At 46.8% G+C, this 17,823-nt stretch overlaps 6 protein-coding genes across 6 annotated transcripts; 1 reads left to right on the top strand and 5 right to left on the bottom strand.

Moving 5' to 3' along the window:
* Window positions 1–4,512: 4,512 nt before the first annotated feature.
* On the bottom strand, window positions 4,513–5,517 carry BDR25DRAFT_379239 (uncharacterized protein; the record flags this gene model as incomplete). The annotated part of the gene is made up of 1 exon (XM_033697595.1): window positions 4,513–5,517. One exon carries the CDS (start codon window positions 5,515–5,517, stop codon window positions 4,513–4,515), a length of 1,005 nt encoding a protein of 334 aa, XP_033552580.1.
* Window positions 5,518–7,970: 2,453 nt separating this feature from the next.
* On the bottom strand, window positions 7,971–9,794 carry BDR25DRAFT_300736 (FMN-linked oxidoreductase). Its single transcript, XM_033689431.1, has one exon. The coding sequence runs from the start codon at window positions 9,728–9,730 to the stop codon at window positions 8,054–8,056; it is 1,677 nt and encodes a 558-aa protein (XP_033552579.1). The 5' UTR covers window positions 9,731–9,794; the 3' UTR covers window positions 7,971–8,053.
* A 647-nt stretch (window positions 9,795–10,441) lies between these two features.
* BDR25DRAFT_212607 (pectin lyase-like protein) lies at window positions 10,442–11,724 on the top strand (the record flags this gene model as incomplete). Its single annotated transcript, XM_033684722.1, has 3 exons — window positions 10,442–10,893; window positions 10,949–11,105; window positions 11,179–11,724. 3 exons carry the CDS (start codon window positions 10,442–10,444, stop codon window positions 11,722–11,724), a joined length of 1,155 nt encoding a protein of 384 aa, XP_033552578.1.
* Window positions 11,725–12,129: 405 nt separating this feature from the next.
* BDR25DRAFT_300735 (uncharacterized protein) lies at window positions 12,130–13,612 on the bottom strand. The gene has a single exon (XM_033689430.1). The coding sequence runs from the start codon at window positions 13,397–13,399 to the stop codon at window positions 12,572–12,574; it is 828 nt and encodes a 275-aa protein (XP_033552577.1). The 5' UTR covers window positions 13,400–13,612; the 3' UTR covers window positions 12,130–12,571.
* A 276-nt stretch (window positions 13,613–13,888) lies between these two features.
* Window positions 13,889–15,560, bottom strand: BDR25DRAFT_300734 (uncharacterized protein). Its single transcript, XM_033689429.1, has one exon. It carries the CDS (start codon window positions 15,492–15,494, stop codon window positions 14,202–14,204), a length of 1,293 nt encoding a protein of 430 aa, XP_033552576.1. The 5' UTR covers window positions 15,495–15,560; the 3' UTR covers window positions 13,889–14,201.
* A 242-nt stretch (window positions 15,561–15,802) lies between these two features.
* BDR25DRAFT_300733 (transcriptional adaptor 2) lies at window positions 15,803–17,818 on the bottom strand. The gene is made up of 2 exons (XM_033689428.1): window positions 17,492–17,818; window positions 15,803–17,408 (listed from the first exon to the last, which is right to left on the bottom strand). Exons 1-2 carry the CDS (start codon window positions 17,582–17,584, stop codon window positions 15,951–15,953), a joined length of 1,551 nt encoding a protein of 516 aa, XP_033552575.1. The 5' UTR covers window positions 17,585–17,818; the 3' UTR covers window positions 15,803–15,950.
* Between the last annotated feature and the right edge of the window lie 5 nt (window positions 17,819–17,823).

Raw genomic sequence — 17,823 nt, 5'->3', positions numbered from 1 at the left:
GCTCTGGCACTATATAGTACAGTACAGCCTAGAATATTATTTAGATACTACTTCTACTTCTTGCTTACACATTTGCGCGTTATGCCTAGTCTAATTGCACTGTCTGTAGCGCCTTTAGAATAGCTTACCTACTTTAGCTTACACCTGCTTTTTTGCCTTCTTCCTGTTACTGCGCGCCCTAAACTCCTTTAAAGCTGTTAAGCATAGGCCTTTTTAAATTATTAAGGTTTTTTCTACTTTAATCTACTTTTTTTTATGTAATTTATGTTATATAGTAGCTTTATTAGCTGCTTAAAGCTTAGTAATTTTCTATTATACTAACACTAGCTTATGCGCAATTATTGCTGCCCCCTTTAAAACCTTTTTAAACACTTTAATTATAAAAGTTAGTAAACTATTTATATGCTTTTAAATCTTTATTTTTATAAGTATTAATTATAACTTAAGTTTTAAAGTATTACTTAGAGTTTATAACTACTAGGGCTTATTATATATAGGTAGTAGTAGTAATAGAGTGCGCAACTTTATATTAAGGCCTATTATAACTTATTATAAGTTAAAAGAAACTAATTTAGCGCTTTAAAACTCTTCTTAGATATTACTAAAAGTAATTATAGCATTATAGGCTGCTTTAAAGCATAGTAGGAACTTTATTTTTATAATATAAGTAATTTAGTTGCATATAAGGTTTTTAGCTTAGTGCTTATACACTTTTTTAAAAAAAGTAAAACAACCTACATTAAATAGCTATAAAAAGTGTAATAAGTAAAAAAGTATATAAATAGTAATAATTTTATTATCTTTATAGTATTACTAGAAATAAAGTAAGTTTTAGCTCTTATAGCTATTAATAACTAGTAGATAGTAGCTGCTAACAGTATGCTTTTTTATATGCACATTAAAGTGCTTTAACTAGTCTAGACTAAGCTAATTAGTAGTCTAGCTGCGCTTAGAGATTATAATAACTTAATTTTAAAGTAGATTTTTTTTATACTAGTTTAAAAAGTAGTTACTACTCTAAAAAATAATAAAAAGTAGAATAGCTTACTTTTTAGTATTAATGCCTTAAATAGCTGTTGTCTACTTCTAGTTACCTAGCTAAACTACTTTTAGCTGTCTTTATCTCTCTAAACTTATAATAACTACTCTAGTAAATATCTAGCTTATTATAAACTTTATTTTATTAAAGTTATATGTGTTATTATTTTAGATACTATACTTAGCTTTAATATTCTTTATAAAGTTAAACTAGCTTTAAATTACTATAGAATTCTTATAAAAAGCTTTTTTATAGTTATACTTAAACTTAAACTTTACTTTAAGCTCTAAGTAACACTTAATAAATATATTAAGCTAGTTTATGCTAATATAGCCTATATTATGCTTAGTGTGTAAAGAATTAGCTATATTAGCTATAGCTACTAGCTAGGAGGGAAATCCTTACACATCTAGCTTAAGTATATGCTAAATAATTACCTACTTTTTATTATTATTTAGCTTTTATAAGTTAGCTATATAATTAGCTTAAAAAGGTTATCTAGTGTGTTAGTTACTTATTATCTTTTAAAAGACTTTATAAATAGCTGCAGTATGTTAGTTAAAAAGTGTTATATTTTATTTAAAAGCTTAAAGTGTAAGCTATATCTAACATTTCTTTAACATATTTAAGTAGTGTTGTTAGAAATGCATTAGTGTAAAAAAAAGTAGTGTAGTAGGGTCTTAGCAAAAGTAAGCAACTTAGGTGTGTAAGCAACTTGCCTATAAAGTACGTTATATTTTAAAAGACTTTATAGATAGCTGCAGCATGTTACTTAAAAAGTATTATATTTTATTTAAAAGCCTAGAGTGTAAGCTGCATTTAACATTTCTTTAACACGTCTAAGTAGTATTGTTAGAAATACATTAGTGTAAAAAAAGTAGTGTAGAGTCTTAGTAAAAGTAAGTAAATTAGGTGTGTAAGCAACTTGCCTATAAAGTACGTTAAAAGTTTCTTACTAAATACGCTAGCCTTTATAACTCTCTAGTGTATAGAGTAAGCTTAGTCTAGTGTAAGCTTTAGAGCTAGAGCGTTTAAAAAGTCTTATGTAGCTAGCTAGCCTTTTATATTAAAAATCTTATAAGTTCTTTCCTTAGTATATAAGAAGTGCTACTGCTAGTACTAAGCTTTTAGAGTTATAGTGCTATGCTTTACCTTAGTAAAGTAAGCTTTATACTTTACTTATATAAAATTCTTTATGCTTATGTCTACTAGTGCTAGCTTTTATTTTAAGGCTTAGACTAGTGCTTATAAGGTTAACTAGTTTTTTAATATAAGCTATATTCTTATAAGTCTAAGAAGCTCTAGTGTAATAGTTGCATTAACCTATTTCTAAATTATCTAAAGTTATGTTGTGTAGAAAGCCTATTGTAACAAGGTCGGCACAGTTAACTACGTGGCCTTCTCTTGCTTATAGAGGTTTAGGCTAGGCTAGAGACAACCGCTAGTGCTAGTGCTTACTCTAGCATTACCTATATATATATTATACTATGCGAGAATACTTAGCTTAAGTATTCTCGTGCATACCTTTTAGTATAGTAGGGAATGTCGTATAGTATCGGCTTGGCAGGCGGGGCGCCTACCTTATTACACCTACTTGCTTAAGTAAGCTCTATAATTAGCTATAACATAAGTGTTAAAGATAATAAAAATAAGTTAAAAAAAGAATTAAAGCTTCTAAACAGCTATTACTAACACTATAGTTATATAAAAAATTTTTTTCTAGGTTCTTAAAGCGCTAGAATTATAACTATAGAGGATAAAATAGCTTAGCAATAGCTGTTTAAAAGATTAGATAAAGTAACTTTGCTATCTAAAAGAGTTAAAGGCTCTTCTTATATATACTAAGCTTTAGAACAAACTATCTCTAGATCCTAAGCTATACACTAGGCTCTAAGCCCTAGCTAAGGCTTTTAGTATACGCGACATATACTAAACTAGTTTATGCTAACATAGCCTAGATTACACTTAGCGTGTAAATAATTAGCTATATTAGCTATAGCTACTAGCTAAAAAGAAATTATTATGTATATAGCTTAAGTACATGCTTAATAATTACTTACTTTTTATTATTATTTAGCTTTTATAAGTTAGCTATAAAATTAGTTTATAAGAGTTATCTAGTATGTTAGTTATTTATTATTTTTTAGAAGACTTTATACATAGCTGTAGTATGTTACTTAGGTGTGTAAGTAACTCGTCTGTAGTGTACGTTATAAAAAGTATAAAGAAAGTAAATTCTATATATTAAAATAATAAAGTATAGAATAAAAGCGTTGTACATATCTATAGAATTACAAGCAGCATCTTAGTTGTCTAAGATTTGTAGTAGCAAACATGTTAGATTTGCCCTGCTAGGTGTATAGCGCTGTAGGAACTGCAAGAAGACTAGATACAACACTTGTACATGCAAAGAAGCATTAGAATTAGATATAAGCATATTATTTATAAGTTTAAAAGTTAGTTATTAATAAAATTGTTGTTTTGTACACAGTGTTAGTTATACTAAGAGATTTTAGTTAGCTTAGTAATTTAGCTAGCTTGGTAATAGAATACGTTAGTTTTTATTATTAGAAGAGGTTAAAGTTTAGTTATTAAAAATAAATACTATTTAAGCATCATCTATTTCTGTTTTTACTATAAATATACTTATAGCTAATCTAAGTTACTCTAAGATTCTATTTTTCTAATAGAAGATAGGTTTAGATCTGTAGCAGTTAAAGTCATTTCAATTGTTTACATAACAAAAGTATGTGTAGATACAAAAGTAATCTCTAAACAAATGGGTGGTAGATCCTCTTAAGAGTACAGGGGCAAGAAGAACTGTTATGTTATCTATCTAATGTTTGTCTTCTGTGAGGCGGCTTTGGAGGCCTTCTAGGAAGGTGGCCATAGTTTGATTCAGCACAGTAGCATTAGTAGTTAATACTATGCCTAAATATTTGCGCTAAAATGAAATAGTAGGTTAGGTCTTGAGTCAGTCTCGGTGGCTCTAGGCGCACACGCATGGCTTTTCGTTGTTGCGATAGCTTTGGCATTGCATTTTCCGACATGACGTGACTGAGAGGAGAAGAAGGCTGCAATTTGCTCCGAAGCGTTTCTACCGCTGACATCCAGGCCACCCAACACCCGCAGCCTCACTCGCTAGGCTCACTTTGCCGTCATTGGCATGCGAGGCCATGCACTGTTGGTATCTTATACCGCTGCCCGTGCCTGATAGCTGTTCATCCTGAGTCACAAATATTCAGATTTAACGAGACACAATTACCGCTATAGCGATAGGGACGAGATAATAATGTGAAGAGCAAAGCTAACGTGCCGAGCATATAGGCAAGACTAAACTGGACAGGAACATGGCATATAGGAAAGAAGTATTTACGGTCAAAAACTACGAACTGGGAAGAACGCAAAATGAAAAGTTGGAACCCTTGAAAGTAAGAACTAAACAGCAAGAGGATGTGGAAAGCGTATTAGACCTAGCATTGTGACAGGCACGTCAAGGTTACGATTGCTGACCCAATCCCGAAGCCGGGAGAAATAAACTTGGAAGTATCCTTCAAAACTTCCACAATCTTAGCCGAGGCAGCCGTGCCTCCTCCGCCAGCAGAGAGAAAGGAACAAAGCTTGCAATTATCAGAGGAGGACTTTGAGATGGTGTACCTCATATTGCCAGACAGAGCCCCGCCGGTGTTTGGAATATCAATTGCGACCGCAACGTGTACTGATTGAGGAAATATAGTGACTGGCAGGAATTTCACACATTTTTCCTCGCCATGGCACATCAAGTCGTCATGTTTGAAAATGCGTTCTTCATCTTTGGCGGTGGTGTTGTCGATGGTAGCGTCGACCACGCTATTAAGAATAGCCTTCATCATGGGTACGGTACCATTGTCTGCCCCTTCGCAAGAAAAGGTTAAGAAGTTGTTGTCCGGCATTCTGTGCGCAGTCTCGTCGCAAAGAGCAGGAATACCTGTAGCGGTGAAGTAGTTGTCGAACCACCATTTAGGATCGATATGCCCAGGGAGAGCGACAGTTTCTTTTGAGAATTTGATGTTGACTTTTGGCTCGACTGTAGGGTTGGGAGTCTCTGAGGGAGCAGCCGAAGAAGATGAAGAAGTTGGAGGAGTGGCCGATGTGATTACGATATTGAATGCATCAGCCGCGTCCTTTTCTTTCTTCCCTTGGGTATTGGATGCGGCGACTTTGCAGAGGTCGTAGGATGTGGCTGGCGCTCTGCATACGTTCTGGAGGTTGCTGCAAATGAATTCCGTGATGGCCTCAACGTCTGGGCTCGCGCCGTGGGCGAAATCTTTTGCATTTGCTGGCTTGTATCCGTAACCGGGTATACCGTCTTGGTCTTTGACGTATTCTATAGTAGGATTGAAGCATGAACCGAAATCGGGGCTTGAGCGAAATATAAGCCTAGCCATGGTAGACTGAACCAGCAATGCTAGAGTGGAGAGAGTCGCAACTTTGGACATGGCCGTGATTGAGAGAGTAAAGAATGTAGGAGAGAAGGTAATCGAGAAGCTTCAGAAGAAAAGAATTGCGCTGCTTGGATCAAAGGAGTGCTCGTTCGGGTTGGTGAAAGGCAATGAAGTTCTTTGGACGCCTTTATACCGCTGGCTATGGAGTTCACTCATCGTTATTCTATCTTGATCCTACGGACTCTCTCCTCCTGTTTTACCTGGTCATTTCGTACACGAGCAACACCGCTGTCTCAAGATAGCTGTTGCTGAAAGAGTGCACTAGAGGGCTTCCTGAAAGGGAGTTAGCCCCACACGCTTGTCACTGTTTTGACATGCACTGAAAGTGCTGGTGCTACACACGTGTTCGGCCAAGTTGGCCTGAGCGTGCCCGTCTCCACATGGGGTTCGACTTTTAGTATCCCGTTTTGCTCTTCTGCTCATTAAACTGCAGGTTTCAGCCTCATATAATACGAGGCTATGGATGCTTCGCCCACCAAACAACACATGCATGTGGTAGCTGAAGTCGGCGGAGTCGCAAGAGTTGTCATTGTCTAGATTGGATTCGTTGAAGGGAGGTTCATCCCTGTTGTCGTCGCAGGCGGGGGGGAGTGTTGGTTCCGTATCGACACAACGTTGCAACCTCTACAGTATTGCTACTCAGATACATGGGCAGGCTCATGGGCACGCTTTTTGGTACTGGACTCACCATGTTCTCGTAGAGAGGGTCGAGAGTGAAGAAAGCAGCACCTTGTCTTGATGCGATTCTGGATGAGGGCATATCGATAAGCCGCTAAGCCAGCCGTTGTTATGAGAAGCAACCCTGCGTTAAGCGATTGGATCCGGTATCAAGGTGACGAGCAACAGAGTAATCATGAACCTTACGGTACTCCTCTAGATTGCCTCCTAACGGATTTCACACGATCTGATGGAGATATCTCTTTGAAGAAGATTCTAACCCCCATAACTTGAACAAGCTATGGGAGAGGACGAACCTTTGTGGTTCGACGATTCTAGACTGGAACTAACCGTTAAGCCCTTGCAGAGGTGTAGAAGAGATTATGTTACCCACAGACCGAAGCACTCTGGAAACACCCCAAGACATCGGTCGCTCATACACGAACTACGGGGGCTCAGGTATCCGACAACGTCTCAACATTCAAATCTGCTAGAGCTTCTCATGTTGGCTTGAGAGACGGACGCATTTGACGGTATGAAAACGCTACCCATCCTGCGATCCTGAGTTTGCAGCTTTTGCCTTTGTATAAATTTCCTATCCATGCTCTTGTTGCCTGTCACTGGAGAGCTGAGAGGGTAATTTTGCTAGGAACTATGAAATCCCTTAGGGATAGAGGCGCAAGCACGTGGCCATTCTTCGGTGAGCTTCTACACTGAACCGTAGGTATTAGGGACCTAGCAGGAATAGGGTATCTGCTTCTGGTTGATTCGACGGTTTAGGGCAACGGATAGGGATAAACGGCGTGACTCCTCTCCACGCTGCTGTCGTTTCTGCGGACCAGGAGTTGGTCTCCCTTCGCTTTTGGAACGGTCCTCAATTGGCCTATGGATCTAGGTGGGGGTAAGCTTCAATATGCCTCTTTTTTGTGCCCAGGACTTCTACAAGGGCACCGATATTGCGTTATAGCTGATGCAAAATGGCGGAGAGGTTGACTGAAACTGGGATCCGTTCACGGCTGGCACCCCTCTTCTCTATAGTTTTAGCTGCAATACTTTCATCTGGACGGACCTGTTCATCCATCACAAAGCCTCTGTACAGTATGCAACTGATAAATTGGGACGAGGGAGTGCTACTAGTGAGGTCCTATGGATGGGACTGGATATTCGAGTCTATCGTACTATTAATCTCCTGTTAAGACACTCGTCGGTAAATATCCTTTTCATATCTTTCCCCCGCACCAATAATACCGTTTTTCATGACTGGTGCACATATGACGATATTCGCGAGACAAGTTTTTGTGACCAAGATTGGTAGCAGATCTACTAGCTACTTCGGTCTGCCATTTCTAGGGACTGATGCCATCAATACGAAGTGCGATTTCGGAGCGACGCCGCTGCCTTCGCCGTGTATTTTGAGTATACGGTAGATGTAAGAGTGCTGCTGGAAGACGGAGCCAATTTACGTGAAAGAGCAATGCTGCAGATGCGATGGGAGATGCCGAAGCTCACTATGGGAATAAGTGGGTTGTCGCCACTGGAGGTGGTCGAATGCGGAAGCTTCTCTAGTATACAAGAATATATGCAAGTAGATCGGCAACTGCTCGATGCCTACTTGGGTAAGAGGGCGGAGGTGACAGAGGTAGTGCGGGCCACAGGAGGCGGGGGGTTACGTCAAGTAATTGCTTGAATATGGGTCTATGATGAGCAACTTTAACTTGTCATCGTCACATAACAGATTGCTGAAACAGCTGCGTGTAATCAAAGAGATGTTAGATTGATACACATTTGGGTCAAAATTCAACATCTATGGAAATCTATATACTTTTATAGCTTATACAATGGTCTACACAACTGTGGGAGACAATTGTTTCCTCTACACAACCTCCCTCATTTCCTCCTTGATCCTGCTTATTGTGCCCACGCCGCCGTATATCAGCGCCGTATAGACCATAGCGACGCTTGCGCCTGCGTCTAAAATCTCACGAGCCTGTCTCCCATTTGTGATGCCTCCAGTGGCAAAGAGCACTTTGCGTTGGGGCGAGGGCAGAGGAGTGGGAGGAGGATTTGAGAGGGATGAATGGGACAGCAATGGATCAGACACACTCATATTATCTATATTGGAAGACTGCGGGGTTGATTCGCCCGGGGTTTCTGTCCAGTCACTCCGCAGTGTGGATGTAGCTGAGCTTAAGGCATCTTCGATCTGTTTCTTGGTTGGTTCCGGCTTCTCTTTGATAGAGCTTTCCACGGAATCACCTACCGGCGGCCCAGGGATTTGCTTGTCTTGGCCCGATACTGCGGATAGCAGAAGTTGCTTTGGGCCATCATCTAGTGTTTTTCGATACCGCCTGACAAGGGCACGGGTCCTGTCGAACATTTGTGGCCCAGAATATCCTCCTTGTTCCAGGAGGAGGCTCGCTTCTTTCTCTGGCATGACGAAGCCTTTTGGTATAGGATTCGGTCTCCTCTTCGTCGTGTTGCCCACAATAACGCCGTCGACACCCGAGCTCCATACGGCTTCACAAATGCCAGATACTTGCTCCTCTGAGTCTTCGTCGGGGCTGACCTTGACCATGATTGCTGGCTTCGTCTTCCGATCAACTTGCTTCACGGCTTGAACGACGCTCGTCAGGAGGTGGGTTAGGGGTTCGACATTCTGCAGCGACCGGAGGCCAGGAGTGTTGGGGCTAGAGACATTGACGACGATTATGTCGGCGTACTTTGCCAGGTGTTTGACGCAGAAGGCATAGTCTCGAGAGACGGCTTCGCTGTCCTGCTCGGGAGTGTCCTTATTCTTAGTGATCTGCACAGCGAGGAGACGGCCGGGTACTAAGGAGCCTGGGGGAACACCGGCTTCTCCATCCAGAACGATGCGCTCGGCTTCTTCGTTAATGCCAAGGCCCTTGTGGTATGCAAACTCTCTCAGTCGCTGGCGCAGCCGCATGGCCACCACCTCGGCGCCCTCCGAGTTGAAGCCATATCGATTGATGAGGGCATTCTGCGACGGCATCCGGAACACACGCGGCCTGGGATTCCCGGCCTGGGGCAGCGGCGTGACGCCTCCCACTTCGACGATTCCGGGGCCGAGGGCGAACAGCGGCGTGGGCACCTCGGCGCCCTTGTCGATGCCGGCCGACGTGCCAATGGGGTTGCTCAGCCTGTGGCCCAAGACGTCGACTTCCAGATCGCCCGCCGCGTCCGGGCTGCCACGCTCCCTAGGGTGGATACCGAAGCTGTGGAGCGTCTTGAGGGCGGCCGTGCCGGCATGGTGGGCGTCCTCGCCGTCCGGATAGGCCAGCCGAAGGACAGGCACAACGAACCACTGATGGATGCTAGCGCGCGTGTCGGTGATGTAGAGGTATCCGAAGGAAAGAGCGAGCGCTATGGACGTGCCGAGAACGAGGTTCTTGGTGCGGGTCAAAAGGGAGCGGCCATTTGTGGTGGCTTCCGAGACCGTCGAGGCTGTTGAGGTGTATCTGGGGAGGATGTGAGGTGGTCGAAGGCAGAGACGGGAGCGGACGACTGAGGGTCGCAGTATAACGGCACGCATCTGGACGGCCTTCGCTATGGGTGTTTAGTGCTATCTGCGGCCCATGGACGGGTCAATGGCTGCGTAGACGTCGTGGGGAAGCCGCGACTAGACGAGGGCAATTGTTTTGATTTCGCTTAGTCAGCACATATATCTGAACTCTAAGCACTATCTTGACTTCACTTCCGTCCTCAATCAACCTATATACCTGGGTAAAGCTCTAGCTCTAGCTTCTCCGTCCTAGTGCAACACCTGCAAACGTGATCACTTCTCGACCATTTCCCTCGTCCACCACACATCCTCACGGATTGCCGGTGCTTGTCATATACTCCTTGTTTTCAGCCCTGGATCCTCAATCTCTGCGCACGGCTAAGTTGCCCTCCTAAATAGCAACCGGTTATGCACACGCCCATGTGCCGAACCAAGCAACGGAACTATCTGGTTGCACCAATCTCAATCGACACGTTTCTCTGTTTCCATCCCATTGGCCCTCTAGCAATACAGACTAATACTTAAACACCTGGTAGAACATCCGCGAAATGAAAGCCAAGCACCGTGGGGGGAAGCCATGTCCCTCATCAAGCTATCATAAGAATACGTTGAAGCTTCAGCTGCGGGTTTGGCCGTGTGTTCAGGCCAACTCTTGTTTTCAGACCTCTGTGTACCAAGATGCTGCTTTTCCGCGTGGTGCAGCTCCTGCTGATTTCCAGTGTACCAGCAGCTTTTGCTGCCATGACTCAGACGGGCTCCCTCTGCACCGTGACTCCCAGCGGGTCAAAAGATGATAGCGCCGCTATCATGGATGCTTTCAAGCAATGTGGCAAAAACGGCCAGATCGAAATTGTTGAAGGGGATTACACGATTGCCAAAGTCATGGATGTGCTGAATCTGGAGAACTGCGACATCTCCATTAAAGGGAAACTTACCTGGAACGATGATATCCAGTACTGGCTGAAGAACAGTATTTCAGTCACGTACGCACAGCGCTCGACCGCCTGGCGGCTCGGTGGAACGAATTTCTCTATTCGGGGCCATGGAAAGGCCCTTTTCTTTGGCAATGGGCAGAAGTGGTACGATCAGAACCGGAATAATGGAAACCAGGCCGGACGCCCCATTTCCTTTACGCTATGGAATGCCAAGAATGTTTTTATTGACGGGATAACCTGGCGGCAGCCTCAGTTCTGGTGAGATTGAGCCGTTGGAGGAATTTGGGCGTTTGAGCGCTTATGCTTTGAACAGGCATACGTTCGTTGCGCACTCGCAGAATGTTACGATGACGAACTTGGACATGAATGCAACATCGAACTCGCAATGGTCGACTGTGAACACCGACGGAACTGATACTTGGAATTCAAAAGACATCACAATCAAGAACTGGGTCGTGACATGTGGAGATGTAAGGCTTACCCACTCTGCCCTTCCAGTATTAATCAGTTCACCACTCCTAACTACTTACTTCGCACATTCAGGACTGCATATCCATCAAAGGCAACAGCAGTAACATATATGTGAAAAACGTCACCTGCTATGAGTCCGGCGCCATGTGCATTGGATCTCTAGGGAACCCAGCCACAACGCCTGACTATGTCGACAACGTAGTCTTCGAAGACATCACAGCTATCCACTCTTCCAACGCTGCGTGGATAAAGACCTACCCTGGTCAGGGCCACGTGAAAAACGTCACATTCCGAAACATCAACTTCCGCGACGTAAATCAGCCTATCTACATTTCCCCTTGCATCTACTCCTACTCAAATTGTGATAGTTCTCGGTTGAAGATAAGTGATATCACGTGGGAAAATATTACAGGAACGAGTCGGTATAATGTGGCGGCAGGGATTCACTGCAGCAGTGCAGCCCCTTGTACAGGGTTGAAGTTTAGTGGCATTGATATCAAACCAAAGAACGGAGGGACTGCGAAATTTCTCTGCAGTAACATGAACAGCGATAGTGGGTTGCAATGCACGGGAAGCTGTCCCGCGAACTGGAAGCAGCAATTGGATGGGAATGCGTAGGTGGGAGGGCTGTGGAGAATAATTCTTGATATCTGCCTTGAAATCACATTATTTCTCAAAGACAACAACAGGCTTTCGGTACAGGCGTCGATCTTGAATCCACTACTGGACAGGCCTACTTTAAGCACACACCAACACAAGCCTCCCACTCATGTAACTGCGTTCTAATAAGACGCAGTAGCAAGCTTTTAGTCGTTCAACGGTGGCAAAGCTTGAGACTGTGGATAGTGACGACCGTTGCTTTGCATGTGAACACTCCACAAATCCTGATCACGCATCAATGCCCGCAAGTGCATCCTCAAAAGAGTGGGCTTGGGGTGAAAACTCGCAGTTCTGTTTATTGAGGTTCATTCCAACTAGGTGGCGCGCATAAATGACAAATGCAATAGATGAGGTTGGTAATGTGGAAATAGTTCGAATTGAACCTGGTCAAGTGCATGCGCAAATACCGATGTATAGTTCCCCGTTCATGCGATCTACAGAACACCACCTAGATGTATATAAACTCCATTTAGAGGCGAAGTCATCATAGCCAATGTATGAAATAAAAGGAAATGTGTCCACCACCGTCGAGCAAACTCATGCCCAGGAAATGAAATATGAGGAAATACCCAGACTCAATATTGGCCTACCCTATCTATTGCACGGAGAGATCTGTTGTACTAGATTGAAAATTACAACATTACTGGACGCTAGCCAAATCCCATCTGTCATAAATCATGCCATGGTGTCATTGCATAGGAAAGACCTCAGGTGGTCTTAGTAATATCCAATGGCTGACGCAGGTACCGCAGGGGGTTGCACGCTCGCTCTGATTCCTCGACGCGAGCGCACTTCGTAATCAGCTCTAAGTCCTCAAACCCAACCTCCGCCCAAGCAACTTCGTCTGTCCAACTCGGGCGCGGAAGTAACTCCAGCTCTTGCCCCTCTCCTCCCAGTCGGCCATCTGAGCGAGCATGAATTCCCAGCTGCGGCTATCATACTTGACCGTCTCTTCACCGCGGAGACACATCTCGCGGTATACCCGCTGGGCTCTCGCTCTACCAGCGGCCTCTTCTCCAACAAGATACGGATCTTCGAGAGGATTGAAGGGCTCGTTTGAACTGCCTACTTGCACGGGATAGGTATTCATGGCCGTGGAGGACGCACTGGGAGAAACCTCGCCCCCCGTGGAAGAAGAAGCCATGGGAGGAGGCACGGCGTTGAGGGAATTTAGAATGGCCGTCGTGTTCGCAGCTTGGTTTGCGCGTCGTCGAGCCACAGCGTGGTATTGACGGCTCGCGTGACTCGTCCGCGTACTGCTCCAGCTACCAATATTGAAGCTGAGCGAGTCGATATCTGATACGGAGCCATGGGCGCGGGACTGGAAGCCGGGTGCATAGCGGGGTGCTGGTAGGCCACGTGCTTGCTCGTGTGGGGTTGTGGTGGAGGACACGGGAAGTGGTGGGAGAAGCGAGGATGAGGTGGGGATACTGGGGCGGCGAGACGTGTACGTGGGCGTCTCCGAGACGTAGGACGGGGCTGCCGAGTGGATGGATGCCGTGTCTGGGTCGTTGCGCTGGTAGAGCGGAAGAGGCTCGGTGTAGAGCGGCGTGTTGGTGATATTGCAAGTCATTATCAGGACCAGGATCTGAGAAGGGGAGGGGAGAGGGGCTCGAAAATGCCGCAGCAGCATGGACTGTGGAGAGCAGAAAGCAGGGAGTGGACTGAAGGCAATAGACGACCAGAAGCAGAGCGGAGGTGTGGGCGGTGCGAGAGCGTTAAATGTCGCGCAGCACACACGCTATTCAGGCACAAGCTGTACGGAAGCAAAGTCGCCCAATTCATGGTTGCAGGCGGTCCCGCCGAGGCTGCATGAACGACACAGTGGTGCGTCCTGAGCCAGAGCTGGAGGCTGGCTTGATGGAGAGGGGTCGCCCAGCCAGTGAGCCATGTCATCGGGCCGGCATCCAGCTTGGCAGTCGGCAGTGCGCATGTGGCGAGCTGCCCAAACTGTACTACTGTCCCGCCGATATCGATAGTCGTGCATGACTTCCATCCTGTGCAATTCACCAGCGTCCCCGCGCCTGGGAACATGCCATAGTCCGTCTGTCTGGTCGGCCCTGTTTCGAAACATCCACCACGTACCAAATTAACATTGAAAAATCGCATCTTCATTTCCTGAATTTCTGGCACCCTTCCCAGGATGTGCAACGTCTGAACTACCTTATGTACCTAGCGTGGGCTGGGGAACCTGTAGACTGTCCTGCTAGAAGCCAAGAGGGTATTCCGCCCACTGAGAGACGCCTGACGCCGGCTGGAGCAATGGTGGCATCATGACGAAGACCACAAAAATGAAGTACAAATGGACACGAAAGATAGACCCACGGGAAACTGTGGGAGGCTTAGATTAGTGCGTTAAAATGGAGTGCAGATATAGTCCTTCATGGTTTGACAACGGCACATGCGATCTCTCCTAAACCTTGGAACGTACTTCTTCACTTCTTGTACCACGATGATTCCTCGGAAAATCCCTCATCATCCATCTCCCCCTGCACCATGTCGACGTCCTCAACAGCAAACTTGCTGCCAAGTGCTTCTCGGGCCTCCTTTAGCATGAGGGTCATCTGAGAACCCATTCTATGCATGCGAGCATCGTCCTCCATCTCCTCTCGCCGCACCTTGTTGATCAGTCGCTGGCTCTCTTTTGGAAGCGGGCTCCCTTTGACTTGATCGTCTACCTGGAACATGACGGGCGACCCATAGCCCTGTCGGCTGTAGGATCGTGGTGTGGTGTATACCTTGGATGGCATTTTAGAAGCTCCCTGGAGTGATCTCCTGTCCATAGTCGAGCGCCGGGAGACAGGGACTAATGATGGGCGTTTGGGAGTTGTATGTAACACTGCGGTCTTGGACATCGGCCGTGGGATTTGTGACGGGGATCTCGTGTGTATTGGTACTCGTCTCTCAGATAGGCGTGGAGTCCCCGGTCTTGAGTCCATCTCTCCATCCTTATCGACCACGACCCACTTCTCGCCCGTGCGCAATCGCTTGGACATCCTTGGTCGCTCATTCTCGAGGGATTCTATTGAGACGACGCCGTAGGTGTCTTCCGGGTACTGTCCGGGTAGCGGGGTGTGCACAGGACCAGTTATGCTGTTGATGAACGGATCTCGAGCGCCCATCTCTGCGAGCGGTCCTTGTAAATTCAATACGTATGCTTGGCCTCCTCCAGCTTGAAACCCTCGAAATGGTACGGAGCAGAACTGCACCAGCTTTCCCGCAACGCCCCCTACGATGTTCAGGATCTGATTCAGGACCCACGGTTTGGTGCCGTTCGGGGAAGACTGGAAGGAATCAACTGCGGCGAGTTGCTGCCGGACAAGTTCAGATGGAGGACTCGTGGGCGTAGACCACATTTCACGCTGCTTCTCCAGCTGGAAGTAGTCGTCGTAGTCGCCGGGGTGCTGTGCGAACATATCCGGGCCTTCCATACCGCCAGCAAGCTCATATCTATCGTTCGCAAGCGGCGGCGGACTCCTGGTGTTGGAGAAGCGTGAGAGAGAGAGGGAGCTGTCTGCCCACACATCTGTAGCCTGAGAGTGCGAGGTCGCAAGCGTGTAGTCAGCGTTGCTCTGTCGGCATCGCTTCCGCGTCCCGTGAGCATGTAGGTCTATCACCTGCCGCGCCGTGGTTTCAGTCGCAACTGGAAATCGAGGCGCTGGTGCAAACACGTCTAACCTAGAGCCTAGGCGACTGTTGGGCGGGGGGGGGGTGTAGAAGCCAGGCATATTGCTTTGTTGCCGCATTACTGTTGCCATGCAGAGCGGGCACGGCTGCCTTCGCTTTGGGCAGGTTGGCTGGCAAGAGTTGCGGGGGCGAGCAGCAAATCTGACGGAGGCTCAATGTGTGCTCGACCGAGTTGCAGTAGATAGTCAAAGTTTGTAGCGGTGAGCGCGGCGTGGTGTGTCCGGGCGGGGAGTTAACAACGAGCCCCAGACGTCAACAAACGAAGTTTACCTCGCACGATTGGTTTCGTTTGAGTCATGTGACTTGATCACACGGCATTCTGAGCATCCTAACTTGGCTCGACACATTTTGGAATTGTGTATTCTATAATATATCTCTGAATCCCACAGCCCGTGCACTCAGCAAGTAGTATCAAGGCTCATCAGGGTATCAAGTCAACACCACAAACGTCGGCTTACTCTAAATCCGGAACCACATCCTTGCCCTTGCCCAAGGACTCATGCCCTGCCTATCCAGCCATTATGAACGAAAAAGTCAAACAGCTGACCTCCTTTGTTCACGTCAATCCTACAAATCTCTTTGGCGAGTTTCTTCTTGATCGCACCGCCCTGCTTCATGGCCTCCCGAACCATGGCCTCTTTGATTGCAAGGTAAGGCTTTGGCATGATGCGAAGTATACTACAAAGCTCGCGCTCCTCGGGAGTGAGCAACTGGAGGTCTACAGCGGCATCCTTTCCAAACTTCATTGGGACACTGTTTGGTAATGGTTTTGGGATGAATTTCGTCTTCGTTTGCTGGGGAGTGAGAACGCCATTTGTGGTGCCATTTGGGGTGCCATTTATCAACACTCGATCTGGAGGTGGCGTGGAGAGACCACCGTTCTGTTGAAGCCGTAGAGGGAGCTCTGGTGCGGTCAACGCTGTCGTGGCTAACGGTGTCTCGAAAGGGGGAGTGGGTTTAGTGATCCTATTTGTAGCTAATCGGTCGAATTGGCCAATGGGTGGACCGCGGGATTGCCTCTGCTGTTTCTCCTGCTCGTACTTTTCGCCTGACTTAAGGTCCCCTATTTGGTTGTTTCTCCATTCCTGAAGCTGTCCAATGGCTTGCCTCAGGTTGTGTTCGTACTCCAATCCTTCGCAGAACGTCTTGAAGTCATCGTGTTTCATCATTCGCGCAAATGGCTTAGCTTTGTTGAGCACGTCTCTCTCTTCTTTCGTCCGTTTCTTGTCAGCCGCCGCATTCTTCCGATACTCGAGGAGCCTATGTTCGAATATGATCTTCTTCCGTTCCACTCGAGCATCTAGCCGGGAGTTGTAGACGTCCATAACCGTCATCTTCAACTCCATTTCTGGCTCACTTTCGCCGGTGCGTGGATTGAGGCCATCCCCAGGCTCGAATTGCATATGTTGCACGGCTTCCTCAGCTTCGTTGAAGTACTCAGTCTCGAACTCTAAGCGCCCTGGCATATACCCCTGGACTTCATGGCACGCGGGTACACTAGCCGTAGGCTTTTGTTTTGGTGTCGCGGGTGGGGCATTTTTGGCAGCTTCCTTCCTCTCTTCTATCCGTAGCTTCTTCCGAGCCTGGAAGATGTCGCGCGGTATCCGCTCGCTGAGAGCTTTGTCATCTGGGCTGGCATGTTCGGGGAGGGGGAATTTGGAGCTGTTGATGTAGGTGTCAATGTAGTGTTGGCGGACTTCGTCTTTCGACCTAAATCCACCGATATGATCTGCTATGTCGGCCCAGGAGCCAAGCCCATAAGTTTCTGCGCCCTCCAGCAACGCCAGCTCTTCATCAGCCCCCCAGTCGTCGGTGAATATGGGGATAGAGTGTTGCTCAATGACCTGGTAGTGGTGGGTCCGCGGATCGTGCTCGCGGGAGCATTTACCGTCAGAAAAGCAGGGCACACAGAGGTCATACTCGTGACAGGCGTTGCTGGCGCACCGTATGCGGACCTATTGACATGTGTTAGCATCCTAGCGGGGGATACATGGAGGGTGGAGATCGAGGGGCAACTGGGCAGACTGTCGGAACTTGCCGTGGAAGTGATGTCTGAGAGGCAAACATCGCAGACGTACTTGACACCGCCCTCAGTGCCCCGCGACGCCGTCTTCTTCCTAATGAGGCCCATGATGCAGCTCTCCTGGCTGTCGGATCGGAGTGGACGAAGCCCACCGCAGGCCTACCTAGAGGGTGCTGTTGCGCCGCTAGCTGTTGCGCCGCTAGCTGTGGCAGTGCTGGTGAGCGCGCGCGTAGTATCCAGGTTTCAGCTGGCTTCGTCGGCGCATCTGGGGGAAGACGAGCGAGTGCGCGGGAGGATGACGTTGCGGATGCGATGCGATGGCGATGGGCAGGCCGTTTGTTGCGTGG

The sequence above is a fragment of the Lindgomyces ingoldianus genome, assembly GCF_010093535.1.
Source record: "Lindgomyces ingoldianus strain ATCC 200398 unplaced genomic scaffold BDR25scaffold_4, whole genome shotgun sequence".
Taxonomy (NCBI): Eukaryota; Fungi; Ascomycota; class Dothideomycetes; order Pleosporales; family Lindgomycetaceae; genus Lindgomyces; species Lindgomyces ingoldianus.
Note: the sequence above shows the minus strand (reverse complement) of the source record. Positions and strands in the feature narration are given on the sequence as shown.

Bases quoted from the DNA above. Each gene is read 5' to 3' on its own strand.
- BDR25DRAFT_300736 (XM_033689431.1), bottom strand. From the start codon at position 9,730: ATGCGTGCCGTTATACTGCGACCCTCAGTCGTCCGCTCCCGTCTCTGC.
- BDR25DRAFT_300735 (XM_033689430.1), bottom strand. From the start codon at position 13,399: ATGCTGCTGCGGCATTTTCGAGCCCCTCTCCCCTCCCCTTCTCAGATC.
- BDR25DRAFT_300734 (XM_033689429.1), bottom strand. From the start codon at position 15,494: ATGCCTGGCTTCTACACCCCCCCCCCGCCCAACAGTCGCCTAGGCTCT.
- BDR25DRAFT_300733 (XM_033689428.1), bottom strand. From the start codon at position 17,584: ATGGGCCTCATTAGGAAGAAGACGGCGTCGCGGGGCACTGAGGGCGGT. The intron at 17,409-17,491 runs GCAAGTTCCGAC...ACATGTCAATAG, and splicing joins TCTCAGACATCACTTCCACG to GTCCGCATACGGTGCGCCAG.